Source organism: Podarcis cretensis (assembly GCF_951804945.1).
Source record: "Podarcis cretensis genome assembly, chromosome: 7".
Classification (NCBI taxonomy): Eukaryota; Metazoa; Chordata; class Lepidosauria; order Squamata; family Lacertidae; genus Podarcis; species Podarcis cretensis.
In genome coordinates this window covers 15,488,564-15,505,655 of record NC_137176.1, presented here as the reverse complement: position 1 = coordinate 15,505,655, position 17,092 = coordinate 15,488,564, and the positions used below count along the sequence as shown (strand labels likewise).

Here is a 17,092-nt window from a genome sequence, read left to right as displayed (position 1 = left end):
GGTTTAAGAAAACTACTACCCCTTACGGTTACATAAAAAACTTTTTGTTGCCTCCTCCTCCCCATTTGAGTAAAAACTCTCAGTAACTTTAGCATCACACTGGGACTTCTAGCAGCTCATCGCTCTAGCACACCCACCCACAAGTCCTGCCTTGCTCAAGTGCACAGCTTTTTATACACACTGCGGGTAGAGCAGTCCCCTTAAACCAATTAACATATAACAACGTTACTTAAGCTAGGGGACTATTAAAAGCCAACCACCTGGTTGTAGCCTTCTACAAGTCCTCTGCTCAAAAAACGGAAAGAGGAGAGGAGCGTGCGCAACTTTCAAAGATGGTGCTGAAAAGATGGGCTCCAGAAGAAAATAAAAAATTGCTCAACTAAATAGAAAACACACACATTCTTCTTTCTTCTTTGGCAATCACTCGTAGCCGAGTAAGATTGTCTTCCATAAACACGGTCTTAACAGTGAGTCCGTAAGTGACTGTGGAGGCCAATTCTGGATCCACACGTCCTTCCACAGTGGGGACATAGGTTTCCGGGCAGGAGTTGATCATGGTGAGGGTTTGCCAAGTGTGCCTTCTTCTTAGCACACTTCTCCCTTTTGTCCTGAGTTCAAGCATCTTCAAAACCCATGACACCTTTGGTAATGGCTGTTCTCCAATTGGAGCGCTTGCAGGCCAGTGTTTCCCAGTTGTCTGTGTTTATACTGCATTTTTTAGATTGGCCTTGAGAGAGTCTTTAAACCTCTTTTGTTGACCACCAGCATTACGCTTTCCATTTTTAAGTTTGGAATAGAGTAGTTGCTTTGGAAGATGATAATCAGGCATCCGCACAACATGACCAACAAAGCACATTAAAGGCGCTTGGAAGGGCTTGTTTAGCACTTTCATGCACATGTGAAGCTTCTCAAGCCATAGGGCCCATGAAACTTGTATAGTCCAGTTGTACTGGGAGTGACTCTATAGGAGATCAGGCGGAGAAGGCTTTCTCCCCACTTGCTAACAGAAGTCCTAACTCAGGCATCCCCAACCTATAGCCCTCCAGATGTTTTGGCCTACAACTCCCATGATCCCTAGCTAACAGGACCAGTGGTCAGGGATGATGGGAATTGTAGTCCAAAACACCTGGAGGGCTGAAGGTTGGGGGTGCCTGTCCTAACTGGAGATAGCAGAGGTTGAAATTGCAACCTTCTGCATGCAGACCTATCCAAGACAGTATGAAAGCATTGCATTGTTACTATATTTGTTATTATTACTATATTTGCTACTGTTTTGCTATGTTGTTATGGTGTTGTTACAAAATTGTTTTGCTATGCTATTATGCAATTGTTTCTGCGGATTTTATTTGAAATGCATTCCTGTTTTCCTCGTTGCAAACCACTTTGAGCATGAATTCTTGTGGAAAAGCAGCCTACAAATAAAAGGAATGAGGATACGCCCACCTATTCTATTATAAGCGTTCCACGCTAACTCCAGAAAAGGCGCTTTGTTTCCAATGCTCACGTTGTCAAAATATATCCCTCAAATACTTTGGACCCTGCTCAAATATCACAGAAACACATTCTCCCAAAGGTGAGAGGACCCAGTCTGTAATCTGGGATAGGATCCTCAATTCTGATATAGCAGCAACTCACACTCCTTAAGGACGTCTCCTTTTAATTTGTTGCCACTTCATTCCTCATATTGGACATGGACACAGCCAGTCTGGGGTGGAGCACAGAAGGAGTCTGGGATGTTTTCTTGAGGCCAATCTGCAAGTTACCCGAGACATTACAAAATATCCTTCTTCCTGCTCTCCTTGTTGACATTAGTAGCATTAGAAGCAGCCCTTAGCGGAACAGCATCTCACTAGCACTCAAAATTAGGAAAAACATATTCAGTGCTCTATCAACGCATAAGAGAAGGAAGTGTCCCTAATATCACTCTTTATCCAGAACAGAAAGAGGTTGATTCGAAAGACCAGAAAGCAGGGAAGAAGTTGTTAGTGTGCTAAATTCCTGTGTGAACATCTTATCTTACAAACCACAGAGAAACAAATATCACTTGAATGACGACAAAAACGGGGGTACATTTATGTGGTAGTAGACAGGAATTTCCTGTTTCAAGCTCAAGTCTGGCCAAGGACTTCCTGTTTCTTTCTTGCTTGGAAGGATACACTAGGCGTGCCAGCCATTTCTTTCCCCAACAGCCACTGTAAAGTAAAGTAAAGGGACCCCTGACCATTAGGTCCAGTTGTGACCGACTCTGGGGTTGCGGCATTCATCTCGCTTTATTGGCCGAGGGAGTCGGCGTACAGCTTCTGGGTCATGTGGTCACCATGACCAAGCTGCTTCTGGCGAACCAGAGCAGCGCATGGAAACGCCGTTTACCTTCCTGCTGGAGCGGTACCTATTTATCTACTTGCATTTTCGAACTGCTAGGTAGGCAGGAGCAGGGACCAAGCAACGGGAGCTCACCCCGTCGCGGGGATTCGAACCACCAACCTTCTGATCAGCAGGTCCTAGGCTCTGTGGTTTAACCCACAGTGCCATCCACGTCCCTAACAGCCACTGTACACCCCTCCCAAAAAAATGCTTTCAGATACAGTCTTGGAAGTCGAACAGAATCCATTTCGGAAGTCCATTCAACTTCCAAAACATTTGGACACCAAAGCACAGCTTCTGATTGGCTGAAAGAAGCTCCTGAAGCCAATTGGAAGCCGCAGAATCCATGCCGGACATTTGGCTTCCGAAAATCGTTCGAAAACTGGAACACTCACTTTTTGATCGTTTGGGAGCTGAAACGTTCAGCAACTAAGCTGTTCGAGATCCAAGGTATGACTGTATTGCAGATGTGATCCCAAAAGTCTTGGGTAAATTCTGTTAGAACTACTCTACATTCTTATGGGATTAATACTGCAGTTTTATTCTACTTTTCCTTCCAGTAGTTAAGCAGATGTTTAGAGAGAGAATCCGTCTCTATTCTAAGCGGTAGGATTTCTCCTCAATCACACAAATGCCTATTGACATCCATTATATAACATGGCATTTGGCCTGGAGAATTACTTTATAGCCCTTACTGTGGCTCCTTCAAGAAAATCACTCGCAGCCTTTTACGTCTCCAGGACATGCCCTCCACTTTCTTGGATGGGAGCTTTGATAACATTACAACCCATCAAAGACTTTGAGTTTGTGAGACACATGAGGTGAAGGCTAACTCCCATTACTATATTGAACTTCATATGAACATCCAAGGCACAAACCTCTTACTCCTATTCTTCTGTCCACATCAAACACACCCCTCTTGGACCAGATATGGACATTGCATACAGGCAAAGATGTATCCATCACCCTCGCAGGAAAATTCACTCTGGCAGCTAAGAAAATACAAGCCAGACTCTAAAAAGGCTGATAGGATGTTATTTTGTTCTAATCTATTTTTAACACCTATATAGCTTGCTGTGTAGGGGCAATGAGTGATTTATATCAGAAAGGGGAGAGAGGATCATTGCGTTTCTTTTTGTATATATGCTTGTTGAATATCTTAAATTGATTTGTTTGCTGTATTTATATTGTGCTGGCTTATGGCTTTAGAGAATGAAGTTTTATTCATTCACTACAAAGTCAGCCATTCTTAAATCCCATTGAAATCAATAGAGATGTTAGTAGCAATCAAGTTTCCTATATAACGCAGAAGCAGTTCACACAGCCTGATAAACCACTTAATGGTTTACCCATCAACACAGAGATTGCTGCCATTTCACTCATCTTCTAGCGTGCTCAGGAGCAACAAGTCACAGTCCCTGGTTTCATTGCATCTGAACTGGAAATAGAGATTCATAGATTCATAGAATTGTAGAGTTGGAAGGGACCCTGAGGGTCATCTAGTCCAACCCGCTGTAATGTAGGAATCTCAACATGTGGTCAACCATCCAATTTAAAACCATACCAGAACCTCTGTCTTGGGCAAACAAAATATGACTGTAAGCTAAGGTTTATCCTTGGCTTGCCAATCACAGCTTGAGTGAAGCACACTATAATCTCCAGTTTGGACATAACACTAAGATAGAGATTGTGGTTTGTGGTTCCCATCCACACTAGGGAAGCAATAAACCATTAGTGGTACACCATTAACTACAGTTAATGGTTGATGGTGACAGCAGCACTGAAATTAAAAGATGCCTGCTTCTTGGGGAAAAAGAAATGACAAACCTAGACAGCATCTTAAAAAGCAGAGACATCACCTTGCCAACAAAGGTCCGTATAGTTAAAGCTATGGTTTTCCCAGTAGTGATGTATGGAAGTGAGAGCTGGACCATAGAGAAGGCTGATCACCGAAGAATTGATGCTTTTGAATTATGGTGCTGGAGAAGACTCTTGAGAGTCCCATGGACTGCAAGAAGATCAAACCTATCCATTCTGAAGGAAATCAGCCCTGGGTACTCACTGGAAGGACAGATCCTGAAGCTGAGACTCCAATACTTTGGCCACCTCATGAGAAGAGAAGACTCCCTGGAAAAGACCCTGATGTTGGGAAAGATGGAGGGCACAAGGAGAAGGGGGCGACAGAGGATGAGACGGTTGGACAGTGTTCTCGAAGCTACCAGCATGAGTTTGACCAAACTGCGGGAGGCAGTGGAAGACAGGAGTGCCTGGTGTGCTTTGGTCCAGGGGGTCATGAAGAGTTGGACACGACCAGACAACAACAACATTAACTACAGTTCACTATGTTGTGTGAATGCAGTTGGCCTCTGCCAAAGGCAGAACGTGAATTCAAGTCTCCCTTCAATCAAGAGTTTCGTTCATTGTATCACACTGGCTTTACAAATCTTAAAGATGAAATAAAGTTGGCCATTAAGAAAGACAAAAATAAACAAGACCCAGATAACATACCTTTTTTTTTTTTTTTAGAATAACTGTCCTATTGTCTTTTCTTGACCTGGCAAAATGTCAAAGACTATTTTCAGTGAGATTATTCAGAAGGCGGCAAACATTAGACCACTGTCTAACTGCTGTTGCAGACTGCAGTTCCCAACAGCCCCAGTCAGGTATGATGAGAGCTGTGGACCAGTTGGAAGGACAAAGGTTCCCCAGCCCTGCTTTTGACTAAGCCGAGAATAACTTTTTCAAAGCTGATTTCTATTGTGCTCACCTACACATCAACATAGTCCCAATATTAAATGCTGGGGAGGATTGAAGTTTCCTTTCCAGGAAACCATGCCTTTCTCCACATTTCCACCCTCTCTGAATGACCTAGACAAGGGAACATGTTTCTGTGGCAGGATAAAAGCACATGGCTCTTCTCCAGAATTCAACTAAAGGCGGGTGGGCTTAATTCCTCTATGCTGAAATAATATTGTCGGTATTTTTGTGCCACTTCAGCCAAGTGAAATATGCAATAATTGAGATAATAAAGGATGTGTATTCCTACAGAGCCTGTCCACCCTATGGCAAACAGAACGTTCCTTCAAGCCATCTCTTCTCCAAGTTACACTTATAAATATGCTATGCACGTATGAAGTATAAACGACACATGTTGCTTTAAAGGTTTATGGAGTATGCTCCATGAAGGATGTGTGTAACCTGTTTTCAGTTTTCCTCCACCACATCTTCTCCCCATATATGTTATTCCTCTCTTCTTTGCCTCTGGAACCTTCAATATTCTTGTTAGCTAGAGAGCCAGTTTGATCCCAAAGGGATCAATGGACAAAAACGTATGAGCTGAACAAACTGGGTTGCATCCAATGGGTTCTCCTCAAGAGACAGAAAAGCTTTTTTTAATCCAGTGGAGGCTTCTGTCAGTTTAATAGTGACGGAGGCCATTTCGATCAATTCTGCCTCTCGCTCCTGCTGACCCCACAGCTCCCTACACTAACTTTCATGCTATTCTGAAAGGATCCCAACATGTTAATGGTAAAGGACCCCTGCACAGTTAAGTCCAGTCAAAAGTGACTATGGGGTTGCAGCACTCATTTCACTTTCAGGCCAAGGGAGCCAGCGTTTGTCCACACAGACAGATTTCCGGGTCATGTGGCCAGCAAGACTAAACTGCTTCTGCCACGACGGGACACCGTGCTGGAAGCCAGAGCACATGGAAACACTGTTTACCTTCCTGCCGCAGCGGTACCTATTTATCTACCTGCACTGGTATGCTTTCAAACTGCTAGGTTGGCAGGAGCTGGGACAGAGCAACGGGAGCTGACCCCATCATGGGGATTCGAACTGCCAACCTTCCAATCGGCAAGCTCAAGAGGCTCAGTGGTTTGGACCACAGCGCCACCTGCATCCAACACATAGCACCCAACACGAAGCAGCAGCCAGCAGGGGCCCTGCATAGAGGCTCTTATGAAGGGTTTGAATTGCTGAATCAACTGGCCCAGGCTAGAAGAAGAAAACAAAAAGCAAGCCCTTTGGGAACCATGGAGTCTCAGCCCTAGCCAAAATCCTTTGGATAAGAATGTAAAAAAAAATGGAAGTAACTGAAACAGTGAGGTGAGCCATCTGAGAATTTTGCAGGAACTCTGCTTCCCAGCCACTAGACAAGACATGGCAGAATCTAGTCCCCCTCCTTGTTTCCTGACCACACTGGGAGACCAACTGGAAGGGTGAAGAATGTCCTTTCTCCTTGAGAGAAGGCAAAGAAGATTGGTGTTCAGCTCTTCTTGGCAGTGTGAAAAAATACAGTGTTCAACTAGGTTTGACTCAAAGTGTTGTTGTTATCGTTTAGTCGTGTCCAACTCGTGACCCCATGGACCAGAGCATGCCAGGCATTCCTGTCTTCCACTGCCTCCCGCAGTTTGGTCAAACTCATGCTGGTAGCTTTGAGAACACTGTCCAACCGTCTCATCCTCTGTCGTCCCCTTCTCCTTGTGCCCTTCATCTTTCCCAACATCAGGGTCTTTTCCAGAGAGTCTTCTCTTCTCATGAGGTGGCCAAAGTATTGGAGTCTCAGCTTCATGACCTGTCCTTCCAGTGAGCACTCAGGGCTGATTTCCTTCAGAATGGATAGGTTTGATCTTCTTGCTGTCCATGGGACTCTCAAGAGTCTCCTCCAGCACCATAATTCAAAAGCATCAATTCTTTGGCGATCAGCCTTCTTTATGGTCCAGCTCTCACTTCCACACATCACTACTGGGAAAACAACAGCTTTAACTATACAGACCTTTGTCAGCAAGGTGATGTCTCTGCTTTGACTCAAAGTAGCCCCACTGAAATCAACAGTAAATTCAGCTGGTACAGCTATGCTGACTACAACCCAAACAGTTAAAAAGCAGGGAAATGCTGAAAAACAAAGGGCTTTTTTTTTTTTTTTTTGGTAGCTGAAGTTACTTGTATTAACATTGAAAAGGTTCCTGCGGGTTTCATTTAATCTGACCTTCCATCACTTACACGAAAGCACAAAGAAGGACTAAACCATCTCAACAGTTCTGTGGAGAACAGCATCTGAACAGGGATAGACTAGGCTCCATACATCTAAATGCAAAACTCAGAAAAAAGGGTTTTAGTAAAGCGAAATTGCAGAGGTAGCATTTATATAGAACAGCTGGAGCACATTAAACTCTGCCTCTCTCTTGCTTTGTCCCTGGGGTTGAAAAACTTGCCATGTAGCCAGGAAGCAGCCCCACACTACACTGCACAAGGCAGGAATCCCTGAAATATCAAGAATCAACTACAAAGGGTTATAAAAGAATATATGTACATATATGTGGTGCTTGCTCAAAAGCCCATAGAAAAGAATAGACAGTGTCTGCTGCGTTAAATGTAATTCACAAGGCACCCCCCATGTTTATTTCACAAAGTGTGAGGCAGAAAGCAAGACATATTTTCAGCAGGGAACAACCCAGACTCTGAATTACTCCTGGTTCATTTGAAGCTAAAAAGATCCTCACATTATCCTCCATGACTCAAGGTCCATCAGGTCAAAGGTATTTGAAGTTTCACTCATTTTTGTATATGTACAGCTTTCTTTGCACTGAATAGGTTTGTTTGGGAATTCCTCTACAGTGGTGCCTCGCAAGACGAAATTAATTCGTTCCATGAGTCGCTTCGTCTTGCGGAGCGCGGATTGCCAGGGTATTAACGGTTTTACGAAAAAGGAAGCAAATCCGCAAGACGTTCTCGTCTTGCGAAGCAAGCCCATAGGGAAATACATCTTGCGAAGCACCTCGCAAAACGGAAAACCCTTTTGTCTAGTGAGTTTTTCGTCCTGCGAGGCATTCATCTTGCGGGGCACCACTGCATATTAAGCAGAAGAATTTCTTGCCAATATTAAATGAGCATTAAGAGTTCGTGACAGAGCAGGAGAAAACACAAGGCAGACTGGTCCAAATTCACATTGTCTGGCCACATTCAAATTGCAGATAGAAAGATAAAGGTAAGAGCCCCCTTCTAAATACAAAACTATTATGTACTTCATCGAAAAAACTAAGATCATGGCCATTGGTCCCATCACCTCCTGGCAAATAGAAGAGGAAGGAATGGAGGCAGTGAAAGATTTTACTTTCTTGGGCTCCATGATCACTGCAGATGGTGACAGCAGTCACGAAATTAAAAGACGCCTGCTTCTTGGGAGAAAAGCAATGACAAACCTAGACAGCATCTTAAAAAGCAGAGACATCACCTTGCCAAAAAAGATCCGTATAGTAAAAGCTATGGTTTTCCCAGTAGTGATGTATGGAAGTGAGAGCTAGACCATAAAGAAGGCTGATCACCGAATAATTGATGCTTTTGAATTATGGTGCTGGAGAAGACTCTTGAGAGTCCCATGGACAGCAAGAAGATCAAACCTATCCATTCTGAAGGAAATCAGCCCTGAGTGCTCACTGGAAGGACAGATCCTGAAGCTGAGGCTCCAATACTTTGGCCACCTCATGAGAAGAGAAGACTCTCTTGAAAAGACCCTGATGTTGGGAAAGATGGAGGGCGCAAGGAGAAGGGGACAACAGAGGACGAGATGGTTGGACAGTGTTCTCGAAGCTACCAGCATGAGTTTGACCAAACTGCGGGAGGCAGTAGAAGACAGGAGTGCCTGGCATGCTCTGGTCCATGGGGTCATGAAGAGTTGGACACGACTAAACAACAAATTGCGTACTTTAAATACGTTTTCTAAGTGATTAATGCCACTGCTATTTAAGAAGGAAATATTGAGTCCGGTATGCAGGGATGCTACTTGGATACTGGTGAGAAAATTCCTGCACCTCTGAGATCCCTGTGCCCCCACATTCACAAGGCCTAGTGAATGTTTGCAACACCTCCACATACAATGGTCCATCCCACCCAGAGCTGCTTATTTATTTATTTATTTATACATACATACATACATACATACCCCACCCATCTTGCTGGTTTTGCCCAGCCACTCTGGGAGGCTCCCAACAGAATATTAAAAACAGAATAACACATCAAACATTAAAAACTTCCCTAAACAGGGGTGCCTTCAGATGTCTTCTAAAAGTCAGAGAGTTGTTTATTTCCTTGACATCTGATGAGAGAGCGTTCCACAAGGCAGGCACCACTACTGAGAAGGCCCTCTGCCTGGTTCCCTGTAGCTTCACTTCTCACAGTGAGGAAACCACCAGAAGGCCCAAAGGAGCTGGACCTCAGTGTCTGGGCAGAATCTGAAGAAGTGAATCTGTGTATCTGAAGAAGTGTGCATGCACACGAAAGCTCATACCAAGAACTAACTTAGTTGGTCTTTAAGGTGCTACTGGAAGGAATTTTTTTTGTTTTGACTATGGCAGACCAACACGGCTACCTATCTGTAACTGGGCAGAATGATGGGGGTGGAGACACTCCTTCAGATACACTGGGCCAAGGCCATTTAGGGCTTTAAAGGTCAGCACCAACACTTTGAATTGTGCTCGGAAATGTACTGGGAGCCAATGTGCGGGTGTTATCTGGTCTCGGCGGCCACTCCCATTTACCAGTCTAGCTGCTGCATTCTGGATTAGTTGTAGTTTCCGGGTCACCTTCAAAGGCAGCCCGAAACATGAGCTGCACACTTCTGCCTGCTTATGTGGAAAGACATTTGACTGAACCCACTGAATTCACTCACAAGCAAACACACATAGGAAAAATAACCAGACAACAGTAGTGTTTGAACACGGCAGTTTTTCATTCCCAGAGCACGTACCATGGAGGTTCTTTTTTTCAAATAGCATATTTTCAAATCCTCAACATTCAGAGAAATAAATGCCTCCTTGTTGCTAACCCTGATAGTGTAAAAGTAAAGGAACTGCCACATCTCCAGGCTCTTCTGACTGATCTAGCAGGCAGCAGAAGCAACCTTCCCTAAGGAGCTACAGTACTGAGGTAAAATCTCCGCTTGCATACCACTGAGGAATTTCAAACAGACGGGAGACCCAGAAAGGGTTACAGCCTACAGACAGAATATCTCAAAACACAGAGAGACAATGGCAGGAAGGACCAACAACTAATTATATGCAAAGTGTGGCTCGGTTGCACTAAAATAACTGTGCTAGTCTAAATAAGAATCTTAGGAAAGGGTTATGGGAGGGGGAAAGGGGAGCTGCTAAGTTTGGGTGTGGGCACATTCTCCAAGAGCAGTAAACTCAAACAACCGTGTGTGCCACTTCTGTGCTGTCCACCCTGCCAACTCACTTTACTCTCCACAAATCTAGTACAAAAGCAAAGGGGCATGCTCTGCTGCTAAAGCTACTTGCAAGAGTGAACTACTGCTGTTGGAGACCTTAAGTGTGAATGCAGACTTGGGGTGTATTTTTAAGGTGGTGCGATTTTCCTGCATTCAGCAGAAAGTCCTGTATTAACAATCTCCCTTTGTCAACCCACCAAGACAATCCTGCTACAGGAGACAGATCGCTCTGCTGTGCGTGATAAATGCTGTAACTGGCATGCCACCTATACGTGGGGCAAAAGATTCCTACGTTGCATGGGGGTTGGACTAGATGACTCCTAGGAGGCCCTTTCCAACTCTACAGTTCTAGAATCATATACCAAACAACTTTCTCATACACAGCCATAAGCATCTCCCTGCTTTTCCCAACAAACCAGATATGCATCCGCTGTGCCCCTCCCATCCTAAGCCCCCCACTCCAAAGTCAAGACTAGTCCCTCCTATGCACACATAAAGTGAAATCAGGTCCACAGGGGTGCCAACTTGAATAAAATATTGGGGGCAGGTAAGCCCCGCCCCGCATAATCGATCACATGATGCGGCACATGGACATCATTTGAATGGCACTACCCATCAACTGGTGGGGGGCAACCCCCTCAAATATTTTATTGGGGAGGGGCAAAGCCCCTAGGAGTTGGGACTAACTCTGAACTCCATGGGACTAGCTTCTACGTAAAGGTGAAGGAGGATTGGGTTGCGGGTGCGGGAAGAGAAAACCAAGGAAGGAACTACCCAAGCCTGCCTTGAGCTTTTCCCCAAACTGACATCCAGATTTTCCCGGAAAAGGGATTGCAACTTTGCAGTGCCTCGGCTGCGGTGGGGAGGGAGCGGGGATAGGCGGGCAGACTCCTGCTGCTCGGGGAACGTCTGCAAATTCTCCGGACGCTTCGGAGAGGCTGGCAGAGCAGTGCCCGCCCGCCCTGCGCGCGCTCCTACAGCCCCCTCTCCAAGGCACCTCGGGACGCGACGCGCCGTTGCGCCCGCCCTGGCCAAAGCGGACTTACCATCACTGCCGTACTGCTTGCCATTGTTCGCTCCCATCCTGCCGCCTTCATACTCTCGTCCTCGTCCTCCTCCTCCCCGCTACACCCACCATGTCGAACCACAGATAAATGTTTGGGCTGGGGAGGAAGGAAACAAAGAGAAGATGCGGCGCTGGTTGTTTTTAAAAGGCCACCGCAAGAAGAGGCGCGGCGGAGCGCAGGCGACTTTTTCTAGCCTTTCCTCTCCAGCTGGTTTCTCCCCTCCGCCGCCCTTCAGCCTTTTGCGACGATAGAAACAAACTTAGACTCCTCCAAAAAGAGAGAGAAGGGGGTTAAAAAAACACTGAGCCTCCCCAAGGAAAGAGGAGGGGACACCGAGGAAGTAAGGGGCAGTAGCTCCAGATGTAATCCACCAGTCGATCAGAGCGCAGGAAAGGTGAGATTGTCAAGCCCAAAGCAAGAAGAGAGACCGAGACGCGCTCCTTCCTCCAGAGCTGGCCGGGGAGTGGCAGAGCCCTTTGCAAGCGCTCCAGCCTCTTTTTTTCCAGGCTCGGCTCTTGTCTTTTCTCTTCCCCCTGGCGGTGAATCGCGGCCACTTGTTAACTAGATTGCTTCTCCAAACACGCGCGCACCCGCGCGCTCCGACGCCGCCGACTTTTGTTACAAGCAGGCGCCTCCTCTCCGTGTCAATCATCGCCCGAGCCTGAGAGAGACCAAGCCAGGGTCGTGGCTGTTTAAAGACACAGCAGCGCGCTGCACCCCCACCCCTCTTCCTGGCCAGCCTTTCGGCTTTCGCAGCGGTATTGCATCAGGAACAGCGTTGCGCCCAGAAAGATGTTTCCAATCATGTCTCCCTTCCCTCCTTGAAAGGAAACTCTTCGGAGGAGGGGGCTTCTTTTGTTATGGAGTTTGGAATTGTTGGCAGCCGTCTGTCTCGACAGACAATGGAGTGCGCCTCGGGGGTGAAGTCAAACCGCGAAGTGACCTCTCCGGGGCGCAAGCCTGGGCAGTGTGTATGGAGGTCATGGGCTGCCCGGACAACAAGACTCCCCTCTTGGCCTCACTGCCAGGGGTGCCAACTTGAATAAAATATTTGGGAGAGCAGGTAAGCCCCACTCCATCAATCACAAGACAAGGCACATACATCCTATTCTGAATGGCAATGCTCATCAACTGGGGGGGCTCAAATCTATTATTTTGGGGGCTAAGGGGACCTTAAAAAGGGAAAGGTAAAGGACCCTGACAGTTAAGTCCAGTCACAAACGACTCTGGGGTTGCGGCACTCATCTTGCTTTACTGGCCGAGGGAGCCAACATTTGTCCGCAGTTTTTCCGGGTCATGTGGCCAGCATGACTAATCCGCTTCTGACAAAACCAGAGCAGTGCATGGAAACGCTGTTTACCTTCCCGCCGGAGCGGTACCTATTTATCTACTTGCACTTTGACATGCTTTCGAACTGCTAGGTTGGCAGGAGCAGGGACTGAGGAACGGGAGCTCACCCCATCGCGGGGATTCGAACCGCCGACCTTCTGACTGGCAAGCCCAAGAGGCTCAGTGGTTTACACCACAGCGCCACCTGCATCCCTTAGTCCCTAGGAATTGGCTCCTATGCTCACTGATGCCGTCCAAAGGAAAGCAGAATACGTTTAGCACCAGCTTGGCTGCAGGAGTTGCCGGAAGGAGGCATAGGCACCATCCAATCTTAGGGACCCAACTCCTGATTTGGGTAGGGTTTACTCCTTAGCCATTCCTTCTCCTGAAAGCAGTGGAGGTTTCGGATCAGAGTTTTCCTTCATTTAGATGGGCTGCCCGGGTTAACGAGCCCCATCTGCCCCTGCCATTTTGAGCTACTCTGGCAAAATGATACAGACATATTATGTACAAGCCAACAGTTTTGTTTCATTAAAAAGAGCTGTCTCCAGGACCCAAGCCCTAGGAAACCTGTAGCCTTCCTCTGCAATGAAGACAGTTCTTCAGTTTTGAAGGAAAGGAAGCCCACACATGCCCAGAGATACCCTTATGGGCTTTGCAGCCAAGTCTAGGCTGAGCCTTGACACCTCAACAGGCTCCTGTACTAGGAGATGGTAAAGCCCAACATGAACAGCACCATCCTTTCCAGTGAGGCTCACTGAACTCAACAGATTTAAGCATGCCTGACAGCTAAGAAACCTAAGCATGGAATAAGCCTCAATAAATGCAACCCAACTTACATAAGGTAAGGCTGCAAGCCTGGAGTCTTATGCACACTTCCTTGGGAGTAAACTCTGCTGAACTCAGGGGAGCTTCCAAGTGAATGTGCTGCACTCTCAGTAGGGTTGCCATATTTTGAAGAGCAAAAAAGAGGACACAATGACAGCCTTTCAAAGCAAATAAATGCAATTTGTCTGAAATTTTACCCCTGGAAAAAGGACATGTACTGGAAAAAGAGGACACATGGCAACCCTATTTGAGAAAACCTATTGGGCCCTTTAGCAAGTCTGAATTAGGTTTGCCATGCTTGTGACAGAGGAACTAAACTTAGGTTCCTGGGCCCAAAGGAACCAAGAGCCTTTGCATACACAGCCATTGCTAGAAGCAACGTGCAAGTGAATTGCGGCCATGTCAATGCTGCATAGCTGTAAATGGAGAAAGTCACATCAAAACTAGACCTGTCTTTGTTACACTGCAGTTAAAGGGAGCAATGGCTGGTGCCACTACATGAAGCAAGGTACAACTGGGGATAATAGGCAAACCAGGAGTTAGCTAGCATGGCTTTGATGACCACTACAAGAGGAAATATCTTCATACTAACTTTTCAGGAAGTCAGAAGAGGACTGATCTTGGGGGTGCTTAAAATGGAGGAGTTTCAAGATACTGCAGTTTCGCCTTCCCTGTAAGAAACCTTTAAACTTATCCACAATCCAGTTAATAAATAAATTTCCTTAATGTAAGAAAACTGGCCCCAAACTAACAGAATGAATTTCAACAGGAACAAATGTCTGGTTCTGCACTTTGGCAGGAATAACCAACTGCACCAGGGTGTCACCTGGCTTGCCAGTAGTACATGTGAAAAGGATCTAGGGGTTTCAGTAGGCCACAAGCTGAACATGAGCCAACAGTGTGATGATCCAGAATTGGATCCACAGTCACGTATGGACTCACTGTACATGGAAGACAATCATACTTGGCTACAAGTGATCGCCACAGAAGAAGAAACATAAAAAGGTATTCTAGGCTGCACCAACAGAAGTACAGCCGTACCTCTATTTACGTATCCCTCTGGATACGGAATTTTCAGGTTACGGCCACGGCAAACCCGGAAGTGTATACTTCCGGGTTTCACCACGTGTGCATGCACAGAAGTGCTCAATCGTGCCACACACATGCGCAGAAGCAACCTCTATTTACGTAATTTTGGGGGTACGAACGGACCCCCAGAATGAATTAAGTTTGTGTCCGGAGGGTCCACTGTATAGTGTCCAGATCAAGGGAAGTAATAGTACTGCTCTATTCTGCTTTGGTTAGGTCACACTTGGAATACAGTGTCCAGTTTGGGGCACCACAATTTAAGAAGGATATTGATAAACTGGAACATGTGCAGAGGAGGGTGACCAACATGATCAATGGTCTGGAAACAAGGCCTCATGAAGAACAGTTCAGGGAGTTGGTTATGTTTAGCCTGGAAAAGAGGAGACAGAGGATATACGATAGCCATCTTCAGATACCTAAAAAGCTCCCACATGGAGGACAGAGCAGGCTTGTTTTCTCTTGCTCTGGAGGGTAGGACCCAAACCAATGGATTCAAGTTGCAAGAAAGGAGATTCCAACCAAACATCAGGAAGGACTTTCTGACAGCAAGAGCTGTTCTGCAGTGGAACAGACTCCCTTGGGAGGTGGTGGACTCTCCTTCCTTGGAGGCTGTGAAGCAGAGGTTGGGTGGCCATCTGTCATGGATGCTTTAGCTGAGATTCCTGCATTGCAGGGCGTTGGACTAGATGACCATCTGGGTCCCTTCCAACTAGATGACTCTATGATGCCGCTGTTTCTTCTCCCTCTGGTTTTGCCCAGGCTTCCCCTGCCTCCAGCACACCTAGAGTCTTGCCCATTGTAGCTAGTGGAAGGGAGCAGATGAGAGGGTCAAGGAGGAATGTGGGGCTTGTAGGAAAGATGGCAAAATCTGTCTCATCTCCCACTTTCATTTAATCACAGAAGTTGTAAAGGTTGCGACCTGGAAATCCTTGTGATGGTGGATGACCCAAGAAAGAGGTGGTGACCCATCAGGCATTCTTCAACATCAACTTCGTTGGACTGGTCATGTTGTTCGGATGTCTGATTATCATCTTCCAAAGCAAATACTCTATTCTGAACTTAAAATTAGAAAGCGTAATGCTGGTGGTCAACAAAAGAGGTTTAAAGACTCTCTTCAAGGCAAGTCTAAAAAAAAAAGTAGTATAAACACAGACAATGGGGAAACACTGGCCTGCAAGCACTCCAGTTGGAGAACAGCCTGTCACGGTCCGAGTCAAAGTCCCGGCTGAGGACGTCGGGACCGGGGACAAGATGGCAGGGTGGGAGCAGGAACTAGAGTCCAGAATTCAGGAAGCCAGGAGTCCGAGAGACCGAGAGCCAGGAGTCAAGAAGCCAAGGGTCTAAGGGTCAGGTAGCAAAGAGTCACGAAGTCAAGGGTCCAAAGATCAAGAAACAAGGAGTCACGAAGTCCAGGGTCCGAGGATCAAGAAGCAAGGAGTCAATGAGCCAAACGCAGCAAGGCAGGAAACGTGTTGCTGTGGCAAAGAACCGAAGGGAAATGCTGACCTTATATCCCCTCCCTGCTCTTGCCAATCGGCCTCACCTGTGCAGCCGCGCCTTGCCTCTTCAGAACAAACTTAGGAAGGTGCCAGTCCTACGAAGTTCTACTGGTCACAGGACCTGGCTCCTGCACGCACTCCTGACACAGCCTTTACCAAAGGTGTCATGGGCTTTGAAGATGCTCAAACTCAGGACGAAAGGGAGAAACGTGCTAAGAGGAAGGCACACTTGGCAAACCCTCACCGTGATCAACTCCCACGCAGAAACCTACGTCCCCACTGTGGAATGAGGTATGGATCCACAATTGGCCTCTGCAGTCACTTACAGACTCACTGTTAAAACCATGTTTATGGATGACAATCTTACACGGCTACAAGCGATTCCCAAAGAAGGAAGAAGGGAGAAGGAGAAGAAGTGATCAGACAGAAGGAGAGAGGGTCAGAGGTTTAAAATTAAATTTGGAACTTTTCTGCATGACAGTGAAGAAGGAACTCTACTAAGCATCCTTCATAGCTAGTCATTGGCTGTGCTGAATAGTATCAGACAATGACAGAGAACTTGCAACTTTTAAGAAGGGCTAATGAAAGGGCGTGGTTTTGTGCACATTTTCTTGCGAGCAAAACCCGTTAAAACCATAGCTGTCAACTTTCAGATTTGAAAATAAGGGATCAGCAGCCTCGAAAATAAG

The 17,092-nt window shown here is 46.3% G+C and overlaps 1 protein-coding gene and 1 long non-coding RNA gene across 3 annotated transcripts in view; one reads left to right on the top strand and one right to left on the bottom strand.

Annotated features, from left to right (window-relative positions):
- LOC307221013 overlaps window positions 1–16,342 on the top strand; it is a 36,467-nt gene extending 20,125 nt beyond the window's left edge. Inside the window, exons 2-3 of the long non-coding RNA XR_013841280.1 lie at window positions 16,097–16,227; window positions 16,305–16,342. This is a non-coding gene — a long non-coding RNA (uncharacterized lncRNA). The remainder of the gene's footprint in view (window positions 1–16,096; window positions 16,228–16,304) is intronic.
- Window positions 1–17,092, bottom strand: part of FBXL7 (F-box and leucine rich repeat protein 7) — a 207,842-nt gene that overhangs the window by 142,045 nt on the left and 48,705 nt on the right. Inside the window, exon 1 of one of the 2 annotated variants that reach the window (XM_079985023.1) lies at window positions 11,638–12,361. The exons of the other annotated variant lie outside the window; for it this stretch is intronic. Coding sequence (XP_079841149.1) covers window positions 11,638–11,674 — 37 coding nt within the window. The 5' untranslated portion in view covers window positions 11,675–12,361. Of the gene's footprint in view, window positions 1–11,637; window positions 12,362–17,092 lie in introns of those variants that run through there. 2 annotated transcript variants of the gene reach the window in all.